This window comes from Mobula hypostoma, chromosome 11 (genome assembly GCF_963921235.1).
Source record: "Mobula hypostoma chromosome 11, sMobHyp1.1, whole genome shotgun sequence".
In the NCBI taxonomy this organism is placed as follows: domain Eukaryota; kingdom Metazoa; phylum Chordata; class Chondrichthyes; order Myliobatiformes; family Myliobatidae; genus Mobula; species Mobula hypostoma.
The window spans coordinates 74,866,083-74,892,059 of NC_086107.1; the positions used below are offsets into that span (position 1 = coordinate 74,866,083).

The 25,977-nt window shown below is 44.8% G+C and overlaps 1 protein-coding gene across 2 annotated transcripts in view; it reads left to right on the top strand.

Moving 5' to 3' along the window:
• Window positions 1-25,977, top strand: part of chid1 (chitinase domain containing 1) — a 96,127-nt gene that overhangs the window by 41,080 nt on the left and 29,070 nt on the right. For both annotated transcript variants that reach the window (XM_063062293.1, XM_063062292.1), the window contains 2 exons: window positions 1,454-1,560; window positions 5,898-5,959. In XM_063062293.1, the coding sequence (XP_062918363.1) occupies window positions 1,454-1,560; window positions 5,898-5,959 (169 nt within the window). The remainder of the gene's footprint in view (window positions 1-1,453; window positions 1,561-5,897; window positions 5,960-25,977) is intronic.

Sequence of the window (25,977 nt, forward strand, 5' to 3'; positions counted from 1 at the left end):
TGTACAACTGTAGAATTTCAACAGTAGAGTGTGTTCTGGAGAGAGGCCACCTGTAGTCTGACCTCCCACACCGCAACCCTGAGCCCACCTCTGGGACCAGGGACACTGCGATACTGACGTGATGAACTAATTTCACTTCGCATCTGGCCTCTCAGCATTTTAAACACCCTTGGGGGCATGTCCAGCATAGCCATGTCCAGGTGTGTGGGATTGATGGCCTGTGTGGAAAAGAGCAAAGAAGATCCACTCCCACCACCCCCCCGCACCTCAGATTTATTTATTTAGTGAGATACAATGAGGAATAGGCCCTCCTGGCCCTTTGAACTGCGCCAGCTAGCTATCTCCAATTTAACTGTAACCTAATCATGGGACAATTTACAATGACCAGTCAACCTACCAACCAGTATGTCTTTGGAGGAAACCCACATGGTCACAGGGAGATTTACAGACAGCGGCAGGAATTTAACCCGGGTCACTGCTACAGTAAAGCATTGTGCTAACGACTACACTACGGTGCCTCCTTGTCTGTATGGCACTTACATATTCTCTCTGTGATTATGTGGGTGCTCGCTGTGACCACTCTGGCTTCACCCCTCATTCCAAGAACATGCATCTTGGTGGTTTATTGGCTGCTGTAAGAGTTGGTTGGCTGTTTCAACAATTTCCAGTAACATCAGTAGGGAACTCCATCTGGTTTCAACACCTGAGCGTGCTGCTCTGTGAATCTCATCTGAAGACCACTTAGGGGTACTATCATTATTGGACTGTCAAATTTATGGTTCTTGAATTTGTAGCTTTAGTGAGTCTAATGCCCCTTCCAGTCTATTATCTTTGCAGGTCTAACATGTGCTTAACAAATGTGTTATTCTAAGGAACCACTTTCGGCTGTGACTCTGTCTAATGTATTGCTGCTATTTTCTGTCTAGAGTCTAAATTGTACCATCTCTACAATCTCTCAGTCACCATGGCTTTTCACAAAACTAACCAGGCCACTTTTTTTTATTTTGGTACGGGGAAGGTGTAAGATTATGTAAAGTTTCTAGAGTTCAAATGACCAATCTTTTAAAAACAGATCCCTCCATCTCTTAAACATCAACTTTGGGCTATCCATTCCATGTATTCGATGCGAAGTTTGTTCAGCTTTTCAGCCCATTTCATTAAGATAAATTTGTCGTGATCTACCAATATTAAGGAATTGGATGAACTGGCTTTAATGATCTTTAAATAATATCTCTCCCAGCTATCTTCTCCGCACAGCAGTCCCAAATACCCCTGCGTACCCAGTGCCTTAAAATCAGTAGGGGTTTGCAACCAAAGCAGAGAAACTGATCCAGTAATTGAATAAATTAGTTCTGTGGTGAAAAGAGTATTATCTGGCTCCTCAACATGTCCATCCTCGCGTCCTGTGTACTAGTGCTGACTTTGCACCGTTTTCTGACAATTTATCCAACAGTTCCCCGGGTTCTCTTTGATGGTTGGACCTACCGCGATTATGAGAAGGTGTTTAGCAGTGAGGATGAGATTGAGGATTTAACGGAAGCCTTGGTGCAGACGGCGAAGGTTAGTCATTTCAGAGATTTTCATTTCTTCTATTCATTAGCTCTGTGGAAAACCTCAGCAAGGTTTTTCCTCCCTCACTCACTTCCTGAGTAAAGCCAGGGTTCTTCTCCTCCCCTTACCTCCTCTCCCATTAGCTGTGCAGTGAATACCTGCAAGGCCCAGGCACTTTGAGATAGCCGAAGACTGGTTATCTCCTTGAGCAGAAGCAAGGGAAAAGCTAATAGGGCCTGCAGCCCAAGTAGGCTAACAGAATGTGGATGATTCCCAGCAGTATTCAGGGTGCTAAGGATGGACAAAATAGGGACATGGGTTGGGCCATAGCTGAGCTTGGAAGGTGTAAGTTTGGCAGGCTGGGCTTCGAAAGTTTGACGATGAAATTTGGACTGTGGACTGCTTTTTCAGCTGCATTGAAAGATGAGGTTCAAAGGATCAAAGTGTCTGGATGTGATGTAACACTGCATGTTGAGTGACTTTCATTCTCCTGGGAAATCGTGAACAGGAGTATTCTCAACTAGGGTACTCACTTGGCTAGATAATCTTTAGTAGGGGGTTCACTCTTCTATTTCACTATTAGTAGAATTAAATATGAACAGGCAAAGTTCAAAGGCAAGACATAATTGTAACCACCCAAAAGAGCAGTGAGTCTGCAGGAATCAGGACCGTGAAGGATGAAAAGGCTTCAATGTCTTCAGTGATCTTGAGCTGAAGCATCCGATGAAAGCTGGTAAACTAGATGCTGGAAGTCTGAATAAAACAGGAAATGTTGGAAACTAAGGACTCAGTTTGGTTTGGAATGCTCTTGTTGTTGCTCGATTCTATTGTTTGCATGATTTGTGTTTTTTTTTCTCTTTCTCTGCGTGTTGGGCTTTGCTGTTTACATTTTTAAAATTGGTTCTTTTGGGTTTCATGTTTTGTGGCTGCCTGTAAGCAGACAAATATCAAGGTTGTATAATTTATACATACCTTGATAATGAATGTGCTTTGGATTTTGAATCCTGATAGAGGGTTTCAACCTGAAATGTTGATAACTCCTTTCATTCCACAGATGCTGTTCAACCTGCTGATTTCCTCCAGTACATTGCTCTATCACTTCTTTTCCTGTGAATAAATTAACTTTAAAAGTCTCTGACCTCTGGTGCATATCCGTTGTATTCTATTCATTGTTTGCAATATCTTTGAATTTTGAAATTGCACTGAAGTCCAGGTCATTAACAGATATTGGAATGAGAAGGTGTCTTATTGATCCCAGATTAGCACTGGTCTTTTTATATGTAGGGTTTTATAAATAAATCATGTGAGGGTCTTCCGGCCAAAAGGAGTCTCCTTATATTGACATCACATCAAACACTGTCTCTAACAGTGAACACAACTCAATGATGGTGTCTGTGAACTATATAGAAGTTTCTATTATGAACAATACGTGTCATCTGTCATCTATTACATTACCCTACACATTTCTTTAGTTAGAGAAACAACCTCTGTTTTCTGTCCTTTAGCCCAGGGGTCCCTAACCTTTTCTGCACCGCGGACTGGTTTAATATTAACAATATTCTTGTGGACCGGCTGACGGGGGTGGAGGGGGAGCAGTATTCAAGTTCAACAGTGTGTGATGGAATGAGAAAAGGTGCAGCTGACTCATATCGTTTCACATCACCAAATCATATTGTTTCTTCGTGGCCCGGTAGCACCTGCTTTGGGGACCACTGCTTTAGCCAGTTTGTATTTCCAGTTCCTGTTATCCTACAACTTTTAGAGTTTTGATAATAAGGATGAGATGCTTTGTTAAACACCTTTTGAAAATCCATACATCCACAAACTGAGCTACCATCATAAGACCATAAGACATAAGAGCAGAATTAGGCCATTCAGCCCATCGAGTTGTGTCCACCATTCCATCATGACTGATTTATTATCCCTTTCACTCCATTCTTCTGCCTTCGCCCTGTAACCCTTGATGTCCTTACTAGTCAACAACCTGTCAAACTCTGCTTTGAATATACCCAATGACTTAGCAGCCGTTTGTGGTAGTGGATTCCACAGATTCATCAACCACAGGCTAAAGAAATTGCTCCTTATCTCTGTTCTAAAGGGACGACCCTTAGTTCTGAGGCTATGCTGTCTGCTCCTAGACTCACCCATTAGAGGAAGCATCCTCTCCACATCCACTCTATCTAGGCATTTCAATATTCAATAGGTTTCAATGAGCTTCGCCCTCATTCTTCTAAACTCCAGCAAGTACAAGCCCACAGCCATCAAATGCTCCTCATATGTTAACCCTTCCATTCCCAGAATAATTCTCATGAACCTCCTCTAAACCCTGTCCAATGCCAGCACATCTGTTATTAGATAAGGAGCCTAAGACTGGTCATAATGCTCCAAGTGCGGTCTGACCAATGCCTGATAAAGCCTCAGCATTACAGTTTTGCTTTTATGTTCTAGTCCTCTCAAATGAATGCTAACATTGAATTTGTCTCCCTTAGCATGACTTATCCTGCAAGTTAACCTTTAGAGAATCCTGCATGAGGACTCCTGTCCCTTTGCACCTCAAATTTCTGAATTTTCTCTCCGTTTTAACAGTCTATGCCTTTATTCCTTCTACTAAAATGCATTACCATGCACATCCCTACACTATACTCCATCTGCCACTTCTTTGGCCATTCTCCTAATCTGTCTAAGTATAATCCTCCATTAAAGAGCTCCCATGAATTTAGGCAAACGCACTTTTCCTTATCAAATCCAGTTATCTTTTGCTGTTCATCCTTGTCCCAGTGCCAGTTAATTATGTCTTTGATTAAGATTGCTGAAAATTTCTCCCACTGTGTATGAAAGTTCTATATTTATCCCTCTACTCTTTTTAAAATCCTTTTTCTGGCATACCATCCATATCCAAGGAGGACTGGAAAATCTTGGCCTGACTCCACAAACTCCATCTGGCTTCAGATGGTGCCCCATCCGGACAGAAGGGCTGCCACCATCTCCTTATCCACTTTTATTCCATCCACTGTTGCTATTTCCTCCTCTTCTGCCTAATTGGCAGTCTCTGGCAGTAAGGGTGAATACAAAACATCAATATATTCCCTCAGTCTTGTTTTCTGCCTCTGCATTCCCAGTTGTGGTCCCTAATTGTCGGCCCTTCCCTTATATTATTTGATTTCATGGGAGATTTTTATGTTCCCCTTTGTTGCTGCTGCTCCTGTTTAAAGTTTCCGTATTCTGCTTTACCTGTTACAGTAAAATGGACAAGACCATCATCATATGTTCCCTTACACATTCTTTTTAACTTTTTGCCATCTCTAATTATGATTGATTTTCTTTTTCCCCGAATTAGATTTTCTCTTCTCTGCATGTGTGGCATCTCAGTTCAGCTGTTTCTCTTCCAGTCCCCTTTCCTAATGACTGAAATTGGCTCTTCACCAGTTGTATTTTGCAGTTTATTTTTCCTTATCCTTTCTGTGCCCTCTTGTAAAATTATTATTCCCCAAATGTAACCTGATGAAGCAACCTGACTTGATACACTTAATCACAGATTGAGATTTAACTGTTTTCTTCTTATTGTGTGGATCAAGAAGGTGGCTGACCTGCTATTGTGTGTATTGATCAAGAAGTTTTTTCTTCTTTATGTTCAAGAGTTCCTTCCTTCACTTGGCCTTGTACTATTCCTTCACCCGTCTGTATTAAGTGAAGTTCCATATTGTCACCACTCCCAAATATTTGCTCCCTACTGCAATTGACTATAATTTCCCTGAACCTTTTTCATGATACTTAGTGACTTGCTCCCAACAATGCATTTTTCCCTTTGATATTCCTTAATTATAACCAAGTAGACTTCAAATGGTTTCTCCATCACGTTATCCCTCTCCTATGTTTAGAATGGTGTATTTCGTTAATGCTACTGACCTGTCTTTCTTTAATCTTTCCATGTTTTTCCTTATTGCCTTATGTGTCAGGAATATTGTTCCCAATCCTCTTCTTTTAAGAAAGTCCTGTATGATTGTCACTATATTAATATCCTATTTGTCTCACCGTTCGTTTTTCTTACGGCACTTGTATGCTTTGGACTAATGCAGCCCAAACCCATCTAAAACTGTTTTATATTTGGCTTGAGTGCAATCCTCCTTTCTCAGGGCTAGTTTGTGATTTGTTCTACTGCCTCATCTCCTCTGCCTGCCTTGTTTTTCATTTAATTTTCTATCCTGGTGCCTGATATTTTAAACCTTTCTCCACACTGCTTGTTGGCTTCACATTAGGGCATGGACTCCTTTGCACTGGAGTCATTGTCAAGGTTTTTCCTGCGCAGTGATGCCTAACTCTGTTTAATTCTGGTTTCTTTTCCCTAGGCTGAACAGTTTGATGGTTTTGTATTGGAGGTGTGGAGTCAGCTTGGTGGACAGAAGCGGAAGTAAGTGGAGTCGATATTAACGTGAGGGAGGGACTGCTGAGTGAAGAGGTACAAGGGGTTATCTGCTCTTGGATTTGCTTTGTCTAATGTCAGGACGAATTAAATGCAAACGAAAAAAAGGAACTGAAGCCAGCTGTGAAGGATATCGAACGCTCCACCATTCAGTAAGATCACAGCTAATATGATTTTCCTGGCCAATGTCCATAACCTTTAAATGATATTAGTTCCCAAATTCTCTCTGTCTCAAATAACTCAGTCTCCACATCACTCTGGAGTAGTGAATTCCGAAGAGTCCCCTCAGCCCACTGAGTGAAGAAGCTCCTCCTTGTCTCCATGTTAGTTGGATGACTCTTCATTTTATATCCATACACTTTAGTTTAAATTTTCCCTAAACAGAAGGAGCATCTTCTTGACATCTGCTCACCCCTTGGCTTCTTCGGCTTGAAGGAGATAACTCTAGCTTATTCAGTATCTTTTGAAATGCTCCAAGGCTGGGTGTCATCCTAGTGAATCTTCACTGTGTCACTTGAAGGGCCTGCTCTCTCACCAGACTGTTGGTGAGAGAGCAGAGGAAGAGGCAAGTGCTATATCCCCAGTGGTTTCAGGGGAAAGTGCCAAGGGAGTGGGAGGTATGGGGAAGGGTGGAGAGAGATGTGGACCAAGAAAGTGGGGGTGGTAGGCGAAGATGTAACTGGTGGTGGAATTGGATTGGAGTTGGTGGAAATGGCAGAGGATGATGAAGGCTATGGGATGGTAAAAGGCAAGGGCTGAAGGAACTGAGCCACTGTTTCACTTAGCAAGGGAAGAGGGTTCAGAGCAAACGTCTGCAAGGGCTCCATTGACTATGGCAGAGGGGAAGTCGCAGTTCCTGAATAAGGACATTTCAGTGGTCCTAGGTAGAAAGCCTCATCTTGAGAATGAATGTGACAGATGCGGAGAAATTGAGGAGGAGGGCTGGTATCTTTTCAGGAGGCAGGGAGGCAGGAGGTGTATTTGTAGTAGCTGTGAGTCACCTGAGATGGACGTAAAGGGATCCAGGTAAAGAAGAGAAGTGACAGAGTTGATGCTCCAGAGAAGGGGGACAAATGTGAGGTCACTAGGTTACATTTCTGTAGAACATTCGTAGTTGGCTTTGGCAATCCACTTGCTTCAGGTTTGCTTTTACCAATGCTAAATTTTTATTTGAGATTGATTTAACTGTATTTAAGTTCCCAGTTGCCATCATTGTAATTAGATTTCTATAGACTAGTACTCAGCTTGGTCTCATTGCTGATAATGCTCTAAGTCCCATGAATGCTCATGTGTAAATAACTCCTTAGTTTGAAATAAACTCCCTTCTCTGGTGTGTGCTGCCCTTCTGGGAACTGGCTCAAACCGTGTCCTCTGCTTGTGCTCTCGCACCAGTGAGTCAGTGCTCTGAAGAGGCTGCACCTTGGTGTGCAGTGGGGTGGCAGCTCAGTACTGAGATGTGGGGCTCATGGCTGCACTGTGCTGATACAGTGAGTGGTCCGGTGCGTCTGATATCTGGCAGCAGCTGTTCGATGTGCTTGTACTGCTGTAGCCAGGCCGGAGGTTGCAACAGTGAACATAGAACGTAGAATAGTACAGCACAGTACAGGCCCTTTCTGCCCACAATGTTGTGCTGACCCTCAAACCCTGCCTCCCATATAAGCCCCCACCTTAGAATCCTCCATATACCTGTCTAGTAGTCTCTTAAACTTCACTAGTGTATCTGCCTCCACTACTGACTCAGGCAGTGCATTCCACGCACCAACCACTCTGAGTAAAAAACCTTCCTCTAATAACCCCCTTGAACTTCCCACCCCTTACCTTAAAGCCATGTCCTCTTGTATTGAGCAGTGGTGCCCTGGGGAAGAGGCGCTGGCTATCCACTCTATCTATTCCTCTTATTATCTTGTACACCTCTATCATGTCTCCTCTCATCCTCCTTCTCTCCAAAGAGTAAAGCCCTAGCTCCCTTAATCTCTGATCATAATGCGTACTTTCTAAACCAGGCAGCATCCTGGTAAATCTCCTCTGTACCCTTTCTAATGCTTCCACATCCTTCCTATAGTGAGGTGACCAGAAATGGACACAGTACTCCAAGTGTGGCCTGACCAGAGTTTTATAGAGCTGCATCATTACATCGCGACTCTTAAACTCTATCCCTCGACTTATGAAAGCTAACACCCCATAAGCTTTCTTAACTACCCTATCCACCTGTGAGGCAATTTTCAGGGATCTGTGGACATGTACCCCCAGATCCCTCTGCTCCTCCACACTACCAAGTATCCTGCCATTTACTTTGTACTCTGCCTTGGAGTTTGTCCTTCCAAAGTGTACCACCTCACACTTCTCCGGGTTGAACTCCATCTGCCACTTCTCAGCCCACTTCTGCATCCTATCAATGTCTCTCTGCAATCTTTGACAATCCTCTACACTATCTACAACACCACCAACCTTTGTGTCGTCTGCAAACTTGCCAACCCACCCTTCTACCCCCACATCCAGGTCGTTAATAAAAATCACGAAAAATAGAGGTCCCAGAACAGATCTTTATGGGACACCACTAGTCACAATCCTCCAATCTGAATGTACTCCCTCCACCACCACCCTCTGCCTTCTGCAGGCAAGCCAATTCTGAATCCACCTGGCCAAACTTCCCTGGATCCCATGCCTTCTAACTTTCTGAATAAGCCTACCTTGTGGAACCTTGTCAAATGCCTTACTAAAATCCATATAGATCACATCCACTGCACTACCCTCATCTATATGCCTGGTCACCTCCTCAAAGAACTCTATCAGGCTTGTTAGACACGATCTGCCCTTCATAAAGCCATGCTGACTGTCCCTGATCAGACCATGATTCTGTAAATGCCTATAGAACCTATCTCTAAGAATCTTTTCCAACAGCTTTCCCACCACAGACGTAAGGCTCACTGGTCTATAATTACCCGGACTATCCCTCCTACCTTTTTTGAACAAGGGAACAACATTCGTCTCCCTCCAATCCTCCGGTACCATTCCCGTGGACAACGAGGACATAAAGATCCTAACCAGAGGCTCAGCAATCTCTTCTCTCACCTCGTGGAGCAGCCTGGGGAATATTCCGTAAGGCCCCGGGGACTTATCTGTCCTAATGTATTTTAACAACTCCAACACCTCCTCTCCCTTAATATCAACATGCTCCAGAACATCAACCTCACTCATATTGTCCTCACCATCATCAAGTTCCCTCTCATTGGTGAATACCGAAGAGAAGTATTCATTGAGGACCTTGCTCCCTTCCACAGCCTCCAGGCACATCTTCCCACCTTTATCTCTAATCGGTCCTACCTTCACTCCTGTCATCCTTTTTTTCTTCACATAATTGAAGAATGCCTTGGAGTTTTCCTTTACCCTACTCGCCAAGGCCTTCTCATGCCCCCTTCTTGCTCTTCTCAGCCCCTTCTTAAGCTCCTTTCTTGCTTCCCTATATTCCTCAATAGACCCATCTGATCCTTGCTTCCTAAACCTCATGTATGCTGCCTTCTTCCACCTGACTAGATTTTCCACCTCACTTGTCACCCGTGGTTCCTTCACCCTACCATTCTTTATCTTCCTCACTGGGACAAATTTATCCCTTACATCCCGCAAGAGATCTCTAAACATCGACCACATGTCCATAGTACACTTCCCTGCAAAAAGATCATCCCAATTCACACCCGCAAGTTCTAGCCTTATAGCCTCATAATTTGCCTTTCCCCAATTAAAAATTTTCCTGTCCTCTTTGATTCTATCCTTTTCCATGATAAATTATAAAGGCCAGGGAGCGGTGGTCCCTGTCCCCCAGATGCTTACCCACTGAGAGATCTGTGACCTGACCCGGTTCATTGCCTAGTACTAGATCTAGTATGGCATTCCCCCTGGTCGGCCTGTCCACATACTGTGACAGGAATCCATCCTGGACACACTTAACAAACTCTGCCCCATCTAAACCCTTGGAACTAATCAGGTGCTAATCAATATTAGGGAAGTTAAAGTCACCCATGATAACAACCCTGTTATTTTTGCACCTTTCCAAAATCTGCCTCCCAATCTGCTCCTCTGTATCTCTGCTGCTACCAAGGGTCCTATAGAATACCCCCAGTACAGTAACTGCTCCCTTCCTGTTCCTGACTTCCACCCATATTGACTCAAAAGAGGATCCTGCTACATTACCCACCCTTTCTGTAGCTGAAATAGTATAGTAATGCCACCCCTCCTCCCCTTTTTCCACCTTCTCTATCCCTTTTAAAGCACTGAAATCCAGGAATATTGAGAATCTATTCCTGCCCTGGTGCCAGCCAAGTCTCTGTAATGGCCACTACATCATAATTCCATGTATGTATCCAAGCTCTCAGTTCATCACCTTTGTTCCTGATGCTTCTTGCATTGAGGTACACACATTTCAGCCCTTCTACCTTACTGTCTTTACATCGTTTATTCTGCTTCTCTTTCCTCAAAGCCTCTCTGTATGTTAGATCTGGCTTTACTCCATGCACTTCTTTCACTGCTCTATCGCTCTGGGTCCCATCCCCCTCGCAAATTAGTTTAAACCTTCCCGAACCATGCTAGCAAACCTACCTGCAAGGATATTGCTCCCCCTCGAGTTCAGGTGCAACCCATCCAATCTGTACAGGTCCCACCTTCCCCAGAAGAGATCCCAATGATCTAAAAATCTAAAACCCTGCTCCCTGCACCAACTCCTCAGCTACGCATTCAACTGCCATCTCCTCCAATTCTTGCCATCTCTGTCACGTAGCACTAGCAGCAATCCTGAGAACATCACCCTTGAGGTCCTGTTCTTCAGCCTTCTGCCTAATTCCCTAATCTCACACTTCAGGACCTCATCCCTCTTCCTGCCTATGTCGTTGGTCCCAGCATGTATCACGACTTCTGGTTGCTTTCCCTCTCGTTCCAGGATGTCGTGCACCCGGTCAGAGACATCCCGGACCCTGGCACCCGTGAGGCAACAAACCATGCGGGTGTCCTTCTCACGTCCACAAAATCTCCTGTCTGCTCCCCTGACTACAGAGTCTCCAATGACGACAGCTCTCCTGGTCGGTCGTCCCCGCCAGCAGTATCTAGGATGGTAAACTTATTATTCAGGGGAATGGCTACAGGGGTGCTCTGCACTACCTGTCTGCTCATCTTCGCTTTCCCCCCCTCTGACTGTCACCCAACGACCTGCTTCAGCCAGCCTAGGTGTGACTACCTCCCTGTAGCTCTCATCTACGACTGCCTCATTCTCCCTTATGAGTCAAAGGTCATCCAGCTGCTGCTCCAGATTCCTTACACGGTCTTCCAGATCGCCCAGCCATATGCACTTCTGGCAGATGTGACTCTGCGGGAGAGGGGCGTTCCCCCAAGACTGCCACATCTCACATGAGAGGCACATCACCGTCTTAGGAGACATTGTAAAAACTAACTGCGAGCTAGCTTGTCCTCCACCTCTTCTCGTCGAAGCCTCTCGAGTGAAAGCCTCAAAGCTCCACTCCTTCACTGGCCCACTCACCAACAGTGATGACAGGGGTGATTTATAACTGAGAACATCCAGGTCTCTGTCAACAATGCTCCTCCCTATTTATACTGTCTTGCTGATATTTATTTATTGAGATACAGCACGGAATAGGCCTTCTGGCTGTTCAAGCCGTGCTGCCCAGCAACTTCGATTAACCTAGCCTAATTATGGGAAAACTTACAATGACCAATTAACCTACTAACTGGTTCGTATTCGGACTGTGGAAGGAAACTGGAGCACCCATAGAAACCACACGCATTCCACAGTACAGACTCCTTACAGATGACATCGGTTGGACTCTGATCTCCACCACCCTGAGCTGTAATAGCATTGTGCTAACCGTTACGCTACCTTGGTGCTACTGTTACGATGGCTGCATCTGCTAGCATATTTGTACCTGATTATTTGACTGAATAGCTTTAGAGGCTTCCATTACTGACTATTTATTACTGACTATTTCTTTTGTCATCGGACTGCTGCACTGCATGCAGTAAGTCTTTCTCTGCTGCTTTGCAGCCTTTTTCTATGTAATCCTCAGGCTCGCCCAGCTCGTGTTCGTCTAGGAGAAACTGCCCTTGGCCCTGCGAAACTGAGAAATCATGTTTGTGTGGATGCTGTGTAATGTACCGCCCAGTTACAAACCAACAATGCAAAATATCAGACAGTACACCATATGCAATTAAATGATTGAACTTTGTGAATCTTAATCTGAATATAGGGTTAGTAATGAAAATGAAAAAGGGCCCAATTCAAGGAAAAGTCAAAAGTTCAAGTTGAAGTTCACTCAGTTGTCATTCTTCCATCATCGGTCTCCTCCGAGCTTCGCCGACCGTCGGACCCTCAGATCCCAGTCCACTCCATCCGGTGGTCTACCAGCTCTCTCCACACACGTCTTCCCTCTTCATCTCTCCTCGACAAAAACCAAAAAAAAAAATCCCTCTAGATTCACAAGACAGAACAACAATCTCTGATTGGCTAACATGCATACCATAGTCCTGTTATCTCCAGCCGTAATCCAAACATTGCTGCTCCAGAGAAACCATTAACTCAGCAGTGAAGATTACAGAGAAGCCATTACATTAACCTTAGCAGTGAAACATTACAAAGAAGCCATTACATTAAAAGTGAATCCTTACAGCGTGTTACACTCTCCCCCCACCAAATTTAGTCGTGTCCTCATGGCGTTGATATAATTCGCCAACCCTTCCTGCAAAACACAAAGCCCAATCCAGGTGCAAAAAGCAGTGGAAATCACGCCCAGTTCCCCAGGCGCTACATAGACCAGCTTATCTGGTGGTCTCCTAATTTTCTGAGACCTCCATACCTCCTCACCTAACTCTTCAGGCTCAGTCGCTATTGGGGATACTTCGGGTCTACTTGTTGAGTCCTCCCCCGATCTATCACTCATGTCCCCCTGCAACTCTGTCCCTTGTCCAGGCCCCGCTTCCTCTCCTTCAAGGTTCTGCTGTAACCCAGGCTGCCCACAGATAGCTCCCCCCCCCCACTTCACCTGACTCGGGGAGAAGGGCCAGGAGTCTCTTCCGCAATTAATGGGGAGTTAGTGAAAGGCAGCATGTACCACACATCCAGATTATCATCCTCTGAATCAGTATCCCTGTCATGGGCAGGGTCCGGACCAGCCTCTCCCGCTGTGGGCCCTGCAGTTGTCCCGTGTTTTTTCAGAGTCCTCTTGCTAGGTGTAGGCTCCAAGTCAGGCTCTGAGTCTACCTGCACCTCTTGTCCCAGGGGCAACAGGTGGTTCTGATGGAGAATCTTAACGGGCTCATTCCCCTCCCCCGGTTTCAGCCGGAAAACAGGTAGGTTTGGCATCCGACTCTCCACCACATAGGGTGTGGCCACCCAGCAGTCAGCCAACTTGTGCTTCCCAGGTAGCCCCAAATTCCTTATGAGGACTTGGTCTCCCAGCATGAGTTGGGAGAACCTCACTTTTTGATCATACCTCCTCTTATTTTCTTGATTCTGCTTGGCGGCCGCGACCCCAGCCAATTCATAAGCCCTTTTCAGCTCTCTCCTCATATCAGATACATACTTCAGATAAGTCTCCGGTGATAAGTCACCCTCGTGTTCATCTGGAGGATCCGCTAAAAGGGCTTTGCCCTCAGGCACTCTGGGAATTTGGGGGTCCCCATCACTCTCGCTACTTCCCTGGGCCTTACCACCATTGGCTTCGACTGGGTGAACCAGACGGTCCTTCGTTTAAATTTGGTGTCCAGCCCAATGCTACCACGCACTTCCTCAAAAGTAGCCCGAAACACCAGGTGCATGGACATTGTCCCCAAAAATCTCTCACTAGCCTTCTCCTTGCAGGCCCCCATGAGCCTCCTCACAAGAAGGGTGTTGGTCCTCACCAGAATTGAAACGCTGCCCTTCTCAACAGGGTCCGGACAAACCAGCACCAGTGTATCAAGAACCTCAGACACTCCCCCAACGGCCTCCGAGAACTCCAGTTTCACTGACAAATAACTGTCGTATGGATAGTCACCAGCACTGAGACCCCAAATCTCCAGTGCACTGAATGGTGTCAAGGGTAAATGCTTCAGATATCGGTTGTAAAACAAATGGTACAGTAACGTGACCTGCGACCTGGTGTCGAGTATGGCTTTAGCGTATATACACTCTATCCATAGCAACACACTGGAGCATGGTCCCACTAAGCCTTCAGGATTAGGGTCTTTTGCTTTCAGGAATTCCTTGGTGCATTGCTGGGAATGTGCTCCTCCAGAGACACCAGGCCGTTCACTCACTGGGTCTCCTCTAAGTTTCCCGACACCTCTCCCTGCTTAGGTACCCGGGGGCTCGCTCTCCAAGGGGCTTCCTGCCATTCACATTCCAGCCAGAAATGTCCCTCTTCCCCACAGTTGTAGCACACGCTATTGGCCACCCCTCTTCTCGTGGACCCCTGGCTACCCGCAGCCCTCTGCATAATCTGTCCCCTTGGAGGGAGAGGGGGGCCCTCTACCAGTCCTATCATACGGAGGGTCCACACCCGCTGTTAACACCCGGGACATCTCAGTTCTCAGCTCTGCCACCATCTCCTTCACCATTCCCCGGGTTGGGCTGGCCCCGGTCACTTCACCACAAGGGGCTACTACCGAGGACTGTACCCTGCTGACGGAGTCCTCTTGAGGCCCCGACGCGTTCTCCTCCTCCCGCACCTCTCTGATCAGCTGAACAAATGAGGGAGGGGGACGCGTTTTACGGGACTGCCAGAGACCCCAAGCAATCATGTCTTGGGGCAGGGTGCCTTTGGCTATCTGGTCCATCCTTAACTTATCCACCTCAGCCGCCTGAATGACCCTCCCGGCGCCGCAAACAATTTAGCTGCCTCTCGAGCCAAAAAATATTCACAGAAATCTTCTCCCCCTTCTCCTGACGCATGCTTTGAACCCCCCACCCCATGGGCTCCAGTGGGCTCCCTGTCATACCAAAAGTGCTCTCTAATGCGTCTAGATACTCAGCAAGGGTAGCAGAGGGTTGGTTAGCTTTCATGGCTCTCAATACATCAGCCCCCAACCCCTTCAAACTTTCAACTGATCTCTGTCGCTTTTTGTCATCAGAGCGCTGCCACTCATCTAACAACTGAGAAGTCTTCTCCACCCACGTCTCATACTCCTCTTCCCCCTCGGTGGTGGGCGTTATTCCAGAGAATATTCTTAGCTTCCGGCAGGGACCCTCTGCCTGTGCACTGGGCCACTTATTCGCCAGGGAGGTAAGAAACGTAGAAACATAGAAAATAGGTGCAGGAGTAGGCCATTCAGCCCTTTGAGCCTGCACCGCCATTTATTATGATCATGGCTGATCATCCAACTCAGAACCCTGCACCAGCCTTCCCTCCATACCCCCTGATCCCCGTAGCCACAAGGGCCATATCTAACTCCCTCTTAAATATAGCCAATGAACTGGCCTCAACTGTTTCCTGTGGCAGAGAATTCCACAGATTCACCCTCTCTGTGTGAAGAAATTTTTTCTCATCTTGGTCCTAAAAGGCTTCCCCTTTATCCTTAAACTGTGACCCCTCGTTCTGGACTTCCCCAACATCGGGAACAATCTTCCTGCATCTAGCCTGTCCAATCCCTTTAGAATTTTATATGTTTCAATAAGATCCCCCCTCAATCTTCTAAATTCCAGCTTTTATAAGCCAAGTGGATCCAGTCTTTCATCATATGAAAGTCCTGCCATCCCAGGAATCAATCTGGTGAACATTCTTTGGACTCCCTCTATGGCAAGAATGTCTTTCCTCAGATTAGGGGACCAAAACTGCACACAATACTCCAGGTGTGATCTCACCAAGGCCTTGTACAACTGCAGTAGAACCTCTCTGCTCCTGTACTCGAATCCTCTTGCTATGAGTGCCAACATACCATTCGCCTTTTTCACCGCCTGCTGTACCTGCATGCCCACTTTCAATGACTGGTGTACAATGACACCTAGGTCTCGTTGCACCTCCCTTTTTCCTAATTAGCCACCATTCAGATAATAATCTGTTTTCCTGTTTTTGCCACCAACGTGGATAACCTCACATTTATCCACATTAAATTGCATCTGCCATGAATTTGCCCACTCACCTAACCTATCCAAGTCACCCTGCATCCTCTTAGCATCCTCCTCACAGCTAACACTGCCGCCCAGCTTCGTGTCATCCGCGAACTTGGAGATGCTGCATTTAATTCCCTCGTCCAAGTCATTAATATATATTGTAAACAGCTGGGGTCCCGGCACTGAGCCTTGCGGTACCCCACTAGTCACTGCCTGCCATTCTGAAAAGGTCCCGTTTATTCCCACTCTTTGCTTCCTGTCTGCCAACCAATTCTCTATCCACATCAATACCATACCCCCAATACTGTGTGCTTTAAGTTTGCACACTAATCTGTGTGGGACCTTGTCAAAAGCCTTTTGAAAATCCAAATATACCACATCTACTGGTTCTCCCCTATCTACTCTACTAGTTACTTCCTAAAAAAATTCTGAGATTCGTCAGACATGATTTTCCTTTCACAAATCCATGCTGACTTTGTCCGATGATTTCACCGCTTTCCAAATGTGCTGTTATCACATCTTTGATAACTGACTCTTGCATTTTCCCCACCACCGATGTTAGGCTAACCGGTCTATAATTCACATCAAAGTTGCTGGTGAACGCAGCAGGCCAGGCAGCATCTATAGGAAGAGGCGCAGACGAAGGGTCTCGGCCTGAAACGTCGACTGCGCCTCATCCTATAGATGCTGCCTGGCCTGCTGCGTTCACCAGCAACTTTGATGTGTGTTGCTTGAATTTCCAGCATCTGCAGAATTCCTGTTGTTGTTCGGTCTATAATTCCCCAGTTTCTCTCTTGCTCCTTTTTTAAAAAGCGGAGTTACATTAGCCATCCTCCAATCCTCAGGAACTAATCCAGAATCTAAAGAGTTTTGAAAAATTATCACTAATGCATCCACTATTTCTTGGGCTACTTCCTTAAGCACTCTGGGATGCAGACCATCTGGCCCTAGGGATTTATCTGTCTTTAATCCCTTCAATTTACCTAACACCACTTCCCTACTAACATGTATTTCCCTCAGTACTCCATCTCACTAGACCCTCAGTCCCCTACTATTTCCGGAAGATTATTTATGTCCTCCTTAGTGAAGACAGAACCAAAGTAGTTATTCAATTGGTCTGCCATTTCATGTTCCCCATGATCAATTCACCTGTTTCTGACTGTAAGGGACCCACATTTGTCTTAACCAATCTTTTTCTTTTCACATATCTATAAAAGCTTTTACGGTCAGTTTTTACGTTCCCTGCCATCTTTCTTTCATAATCTTTTTTCCCTTTCCTAATTAAGCCCTTTGTCCTCCTCTGCTGGACTCTGAATTTCTCCCAGTCCTCAGGTGTGCTGCTTTTTCTGGCTAATTTGTATGTTTCTTCTTTGGAATTGATACTATCCCTAATTTCCCTTGTCAGCCTTGGGTGCACTACCTTCCCTGGTTTATTCTTTTGCCAAACTGGGAGGAACAATTGTTGTAGTTCATCCATGCGATCTCTAAATGCTTGCCATTGCATATCCACCGTCAAACCTTTAAGTATCATTTGCCAGTCTATCTTAGCTAATTCACATCTCATACCTTCAAAGTTACCCTTCTTTAAGTTTAGACCCTTTGTTTCTGAATTCATTATGTCACTCTCCATCTTAATGAAGAATTCCACCATATTATGGTCACTCTTACCCAAGGGGCCTCGCATGACAAGATTGCTAACTAACCTTTCCTCATTGCTCAATACCCAGTCTAGAATGGCCTGCTCTCTAGATGGTTCCTCGACATGTTGATTCAGAAAACCATCCCGCATACATTCCAAGAAATCCTCTTCTTCAGCACCCTTACCAATTTGGTTCACCCAATCTATATGTAGATTGAAGTCACCCATTATAACTGTTGTTCCTTTATTGCACGCATTTCTAATTTCCTGTTTAATGCCATCCCCAACCTCACTACTACTGTTAGGTGGCCTGTACACAACTCCCACCAGCGTTTTCTGCTGCTTAGTGTTATGCAGCCTACCCATATTGATTCCACATCCTCCCAACTAATGTCCTTCCTTTCTATTGTGTTAATTTCCTCTCTAACCAGCAATGCAACACCACCTCCTTTTCTTTCATGTCTATCCCTCCTGAATATTGAATATCCCTGAATGTTGAGCTCCCATCCTTGGTCACCCTGGAGCCATGTCTCTGTGATCCCAACTATATCATATTCATTAATAACTATCTGCACTTTCAATTCATCCACCTTGTTACAAATGCTCCTTGCATTGACACACAAAGCCTTCAGGCTTGCTTTTACAACACTCTTAGCCCTTATACAATTATGTTGAAAAGTGGCCTTTTTTGATTTTTGCTCCTGAATTTGCCTGCCTGCCACTTTTACTTTTCACATTACTACTTTTTGCTTCTACCCTCATTTTACACCCCTCTGTCTCTCTGCACTTGTTCCCATCCCCCTGCCACATTAGTTTAAATCATCCTGAACAACGGTTGCAAATGCTCCCCCTAGGACATTGCTGATGCCAACTCAGAACTCTCACTCTTCAATGGGGGACGGGGACTAATTAAACTTTCCAAATCCGACCACTCTTTCCCCTCACTCCTCAGAAACGATAGAACCCTGTCTCTGAAATCTCCGCCCCCAACTGAGGGCAACTTAGCTTGTGACCCAGCCTGCTGGGCTCCCTTCTCCTCCTCCCTGACAGTATGGACAGGCCGTGGTCCCGCCTGACCTGGGGCACTGATAGACACTGGCAGTCCCACCGCCGTTACGTCAGCGCTAGTCTGAACTAAAACAAGGTCTGAGCCTGCCATTTTATCAAACCTTCGCGCTACGATTTCAACCTTGCCAACAGCTTTAACCATACTCAAAAATCGAATTAACAATTCATCCGGGGTATGAATATCCACCCCATTCAACAAGCGCACATTAGTTACTGGCAACCCCACGGAGGCACACCACTACTCCACCCCAGCAGTATCCATACCAGCACAGATTTAAACAGGGCAATCAGACAGCATCCAACGGAATCAATCCCGGATGAGCCCCTATAATTGTAACCCTCAGGCTCGCCCAGCTCATGTTCGTCTGGGGGAACTGCCTTTGGCCCCGCCAACTAATAAATCACGTTTGTGTGGATGCTGTGTAATGTATCACCCAGTTACAAACCCACAACACAAAATATCAGTCAGTACACCATATGCAATTAAATGATTGAACTTTATGAATCTTAATCTGGGCATAGGGTTAGTAATGAAAATAAAAAAAGGGCCCAATTCAAGGAAAAGTCAAAAGTTCACTTTGGAGCTCACTCAGTCATCATTCTTGCATCATCTGTCTCCTCTGAGCGTCACTGTCCTTCGGACCCTCAGATCCCAGTCTACTCCTTCCAGTGGTCTGCCGGCTCTCTCCACACGTCTTCCCTCTTCATCTCTCCTCGACAAAAACCGCAAAAAAAAATCCTTCCGGATACACAAGACAGAGCAACAATCTCTGATTGACTAATATGCATACCAGCGTCCTGTTATCTCCAGCCATAACACAAACATTGCTGCTACAGAGAAACCGTTACCTCAGAAGTGAACATTACAGAGAAGCCATTATATTAGCCTTAGCAGTGAAACATTACAAAGAAGTCATTACATTAGCAGTGAATCCTTACAGTGCATTACATCTATATGTGATGCATTGTGACTGTGTGGGTGTGCAGTGCATTACCTGAAGATGCACTTTGTGATGTGTTACAGCTACTGGTGTGCTGCTGTACCGCCCGGGTATTGAAGTCCCATAGTGCACTGTAGTAGCTCCGTAAGACCTGAAATACAAAACCTTGTACAGACACTGACTATCCCCAAACAATGTTGTCAGTGTGAAGTGTTGTAACTGTTATAAGACTATAAAGTTTAGGAGAAGGAGTGGACTGTATAGCCATTATTGGATTAGGGTTCAACACAGACAAAATGCTAAAGGAACTCAGCAGGTCAGCCAGCTTCTGTGGAGGGAATTGGACAGTTAACGCTTAGGGCAGATACTTTTTTTACCTCTGTAGATGTTGCTTCACCTGCTGAGTTCCTCCACCATTTTGCATGTGCTGTTCTAGATTTATAGCATCTGCAGAATCTATTGTGTCTTGCATTAGGGTCCAGATTGTTCTTATTCTGCTGGCCCATGTAGTTTTAGCTTTCTTTACAGTTACATGTTTGTATAATCACCTGTTTGTCATCTTTAAGTAACTTGTGGTGTATTTGGTTCTATACCGTAGCTTCTTTGTCTGAAAAGCTGGAGTGTGATTCCGTCAGTACCTGCGAAACTGCTGTGTTATCTAAACTGGACCAAACAAGTTTGCAAAACAAAAGGAAACCCTGTGCTCATTTTCCTTTGTTACAGCTTGCTACAGTGTGTTGGTACAGGCTGACTCTGACCTGCACTATGTACAGTGTGTTTGTTGGTACAGGCTGACCCTGTTTGACCTGCACTATGTACAGTGTATTTGCTGGTACAGACTGACTCTGTCTGACCTGCACTATGTACAGTGTGTTTGCTGGTACAGACTGACTCTGTCTGACCTGTACTATGTACAGAGTGTTTGTTGGTACAGCTGACCCTGATTGACCTGCACTATGTACAGAGTGTTTGCTGGTACAGACTGACTCTGTCTGACCTGTACTATGTACAGAGTGTTTGTTGGTACAGCTGACCCTGATTGACCTGTTCTATGTACAGTGTGTTTGTTGGTACAGGCTGACTCTGTCTGACCTGTACTATGATGAACATCTAATAAAACTATGTAACTATAAGATTTGCATCTTATTTTGATTTCCAAACAACCTCCTGGACAACATCATCTCCAGATCCAACAAGCTGCTCTGCCATTTATCAAGATTTTTGCTGATCTTCTTCAGAGCCATTTTCCTGCACTATTTCCCCCTATCCCTTCATCTTCTTAACCTTCACAAATCTAGGTATCTCTTATTTCACTAACTTAGTGAAACCCCTGTTTTCTCGGTCTTCTCGGGAAATATTTCGTTAGCCCTTGCTGGCAGTCTTCCGACTCTGCGCCAGACGACCTACGGTTCTTGGGCCGCATAAGTCTAGGGAAAACACTCTCCGGTCCCGCCAAATCCATGAGATTGGGATGTCTCTCCCACCCAAACCCTGGTTTGTGTGAATGCTGTGTGATTTGCTGCCCTCTTACAGCTATGAAATAACGGATAGCACACTGCATATAATAAAGGAAGTATATTTATGAATATTAACTTAACTAAAGGTTTGGTAAAGAAAAGAAAAAAAAACAAAAAGGGCCCATTATAATTAAACAGTCAAATATGCACAAGTTGGAGCTTTGCTCTTCCAAAAGTCATATTCACCGATCCTCAGTCGAATCCATTGAATCATATCCCCCACCGGATTGAATCCTACGACTGGTTCTCTCCAGCATCTACTCTCTTCATTTTCTGCTGAACAAAGACCAAAGCTCACACCGGTGTCAGGCACACAAAAAAACCCACTCCCCAGACTGGACGGCTCACATTCTGAAACACCCATTATCTCTAAACATAACCCAAACGCTGCTTCTACAGAAAGACCATTACCTGAACCACCTTGCAACATTAGCAGTGAAACCTTTACCAGGGCGTTACATTAGTCTCCACTAGATTCAATTGTCTCTGTGTGAAGAAATTCTTTCTCTACCTCAGCTAAAAGTCTTACCCTTTTATTTAGAGATGACGATTGAGCTAAGGGTGTCACCCAGCCCGCCAAGCCTCACGAGCATCTTGTAAGTCAATGGGATTTCCTTTCATTCATCTAAACTCTGCAAAATCTAATCTATCCAATCTCTATGTACACCAAGCCCCTCATTGTCTAGAAAACACGTACTGTCCTCCCTCTATGGAAAGTATATCCTATTTCTGAACTAAGAGACCAAACCTGTAAACAATACTCCAGGTATGGTCTCAGCACACCTACAATAAGACATCTCTACTTTACCCAAATTCTGTTGTAATAAAGGCCAAGAATTTGTTTGCTTTCCTCGCCACCTGTTGCATATTGGCCTTCGGTGACCTATGCGCAAGGATACCTATGAACATCAACATTGTCCAGTCTTGAAATTAAGCACCATCTTAGTGGGCGCCAAAATGGGTTACTTCATATTTTTGCATGTTCATGTAGCAAAGAAGCAGGCGCTTCAGACCACCATGATCACACTGACTCTACTGCCCTTGCAATGTCTATGTGCAAAGCTATGCAGCAAGTTAACCACCTTCTCAAAAATAACCTGAGATGGAAGCTTCCTTCAGGGTTTTTAACGAGATCTTACTTGTGAAATTGCAGGAAGTTAAGTAAATTAAGTATTAAATTCAATACAGAGCTGTCGAGTGCCTGAATATACTAATACTGTGAATTCTTCTCACGACTGCTGCTATCCAAGGTAATACACACACCCAACACTCCATAACTATGCCATGCAACCAAGAGTAAACTCGTGGTGCCAGAATATCATGATAATGATAGGTGATAAACATAATGCTTGATTCAAAATACATCTTCTAAATGGTTACTGAAATTAACAGAACATTCACAGATACTGCTGTTTCAAGAGCAAATAAAGGGAAAATGGAGATGGATGTCTTTCCACTGTGTGCTTCAGATTGAATTCCAGGTTAATCCATGCAGGAAATGATATTAAAAAAAGGACGCATACAGGAGGTGATGTTCATACAAAAGAAACTGCGCCTCAAGGCCAGAAGACTTCTGCCCAGCATCCATAGGATGTCAAATTTAACTACTGAAACTATAAGTCAAATAACCATTTCATTAAGTCTTGGGCAAAAACAGATAGTCTCAGAGACTGATCTTGAAACCAGCCTTACTACACAGTCTTGAACCGTTCTCACTTCAAAAATGCTGGTTTTGATGACATACTTGCTTGTGGTAATCTCTAATGAGCGGAAAGGTGACACGGTGCCTACCCAGAATGACGACTGGCTGAGTTACCTCTAATGTGAGTTTTCTCTTCTTAATACGTCCTCCAACTCCCAGTAGCCCCTCAGAGTCAAGAAAGGGACAGTGTTTACTTATGGAACTTCGGTTTGGGAGAAGTTCTTGCTTACTATGTTCCTGCAACTTCTACAGATGTGCCGTGGAGAACATTCTGACAGGCTGCATCACTGTCTGGTATGGAGGGGCTACTGCACAGGACCGAAAGAAGCTACAGAAAGTTGTTAAGTTAGTCAGCTCCGTCTTGAGTACTGACTTCTGTAGTATCCAAGACATCTTCAAGGAGATGGACGCCTCAGAAAGGCGGCGTCCATTATCAAGGATCCCCATTGTCCAGCACATGCCCTCATCTCATAGTTACCATCAGGAAGGAGGTGCAGAAGCCTGGTAATTTCCATGGTGCTGAGACTATGAAGACTGCCTTGGCTGCTGTGCTCCGTGCCCACCAATATGATGAACTGAGAAGCGAGGCTTTGGGCCTGCAAAAGAAACTATGCCGAGGTTCGGATCCAAGGACTCATTTTTGGTTCAGAATGCTGTTGTTCACTTCAATTGTTTGTATTTTTTTCTTTTTCTTGCACATTGAGAATTGGTCTTTTTATTTTTATTCTTTTTTCTTTAAATGGGTTCTTTTGGGTTTCTCGCTTTGTAGCTATCAGTGAGCAAGCAGATCTCAAGGTTGAACATTTAATAATAAATGTACTTGAATCTTGAAGGCACACACTCAGTAATTCAGGAACAGCTCCTTCCGCTCTGCCATCTGATTGCTAAATGGACATTGAACCCATGAACACTACCTCACTTAAAAAAAAACTTCTGTTTTTGCACAATTTTTAATCTACATATTAAATACCAATATTAAATATTAATATTCATATTACTAAACATACTGGAATTGATTGATTTATTCTAAATTGTCATGTATGGCATTGTACTGCTGTCGCTAAGTTAACAAATTTTGGGACATATACTGGTGATAGTAAACACAAAATAATCTGCAGATGCTGGGATCAAAGCAACACTCACAACACGCTGGAGGAACTCAGCAGGTCGGGCAGCATCCGTGGAAACGATCATTCGACATTTCGGGCTGGAACCCTTCGTCAGGACTGTAGAGGGAAAGGGCAAAGGTCCTATAAAGAAGGTGGGGGAGGGTGGGATGTTGCTGGTCATTGTTACACTCAGTGTAGTGTATGATAGCTTTACTGTGCTGTTGAAGCACCCATTTGAAACATATTGAGTGCCCTTTTAGAAGGTGTCTCTGGTGTGCAAGCAGTTTTTCTCTGAATCTTCTGCATATCTTTAAGAGGTGAGGTTTTTTTATGTTCAGGCCTTTCCGTGCTTTTGCTGGAAGTATCACTCCCCCTGTCTGCCATTCTCATTGTTTGTGGAGTTCATCTTACCACCTAGCAGAAATGTGAAATAATCCTACTTTTATGCTCTTAACTTCAAAGAGTAGGGTAGAAGTGAAAAGGAGAGCTTGGAATGGGGCGTTACCTGCCATGGGCATGGAAGACAGGGTTTGGTGTTTTAAGGAGAATTACTGATGCGGGATTGTGGAGGAAGTTGGGCAGTACATCTGGAGAAGGCCCTTTTACATAGAAGCTGGAACTGGTAAGGATGCAGTGAGAGGCAGGAGGTTGTTCATTGCAGATAAACTGAGCTCTACTGGAACAGGAATTGGGAGGGAGGGGAGGCAGAGAGAGAGAGGAAATGCAAATCTATGATTGGGTCAGAGGACGGAGGGTCTCCTTACTGCAGGAATGAATCATTCTTAATGACAATGAAATCTATGAGGTTCTTGCCATGTTGTGAATTGGATAAAGTAGGGAAAGGGTTTTGTTTGTAATTTGCATGTTAGTTCTGCGATGATGAAAGAAAGGGAGTATCTATGTTGCTCAGGACAGTACACAAATCAGGGGAATATGTTGCTGCTGATGCTTCCCTTATAACTCTCTTTCCCTCCAACACACAATGCATCATGCTGTAATGTTTACACACTGCCTCCTAGAAACGGGATCGTGCAACATTGACAGACTTTGTGACTGGGTTTTAGGTTTTGAGTATAAATCACAAGCAAGTGATGACTGAAGGAATCAGTGCAGGTGGTGAAGCTGTGCATGGTCCTCTGGATATGGAGAATGGGGGCAGCTGTCACCTGGAACAATACGATACAGAGTATAGGATGTTCAGGTGCTCATAGCCTTGGCTTGTAGGAGCAGAGCTGTCTGGGCATATTGTGTGGATGGAGTTCAGCTCGAAGAAGGTCCACGCTCTCTGTCACCTATCAGGTGGAAAATATGACGTTCTGGATAGTTTGTCCTTCAAATGAATTGGAACTCAAGTGGCTCCCGAGCCACCGCTGATACTTGGAGGTCTTTGGGGGCAAAAGCAAAAAGAGTGATGAATGCAGGATTGAAGGTGTTATATTTGAATGCAAGCAGAATATGGAATAAGGTAGATGATCTTGAGGTGCAATTATGACATTGTGGGCATCACTGAGCCATGGCTAAAAGAAGATTATAGTTGCGAGCTTAACATCTAAGGATACACATTGTATTGAAAGAACAGGCAGGTAGGCAGAGGGGATGGGGTGGATCTACTGGTAAAAAAAAACAAATCCTTAGAGAGGGGTGAATTAGGATTGGAAGATGTAGGGTCCTTGTGGGTATAGTTAAAAAACTGCAAAGGCAAAAAGACCCTTATGGGAGTTACACAGTTTACAAGCCTCTGACAATAGCCAGGATGTGAGATATAAGTTACAATGGGAGATAGAAAAGGATGTAAAAGGGGAATGTTATGATAATCATAGGAGATTTCAATATGCAGGTAGATTGGGAAAATCAGGTTGGTGCTGAATCCCAAGAGAGAAAATTTTTAGAATGTCTACGAGATGACTTTTTAAGAACAGCCTCTGGTTGAGCCCACTAGGGAA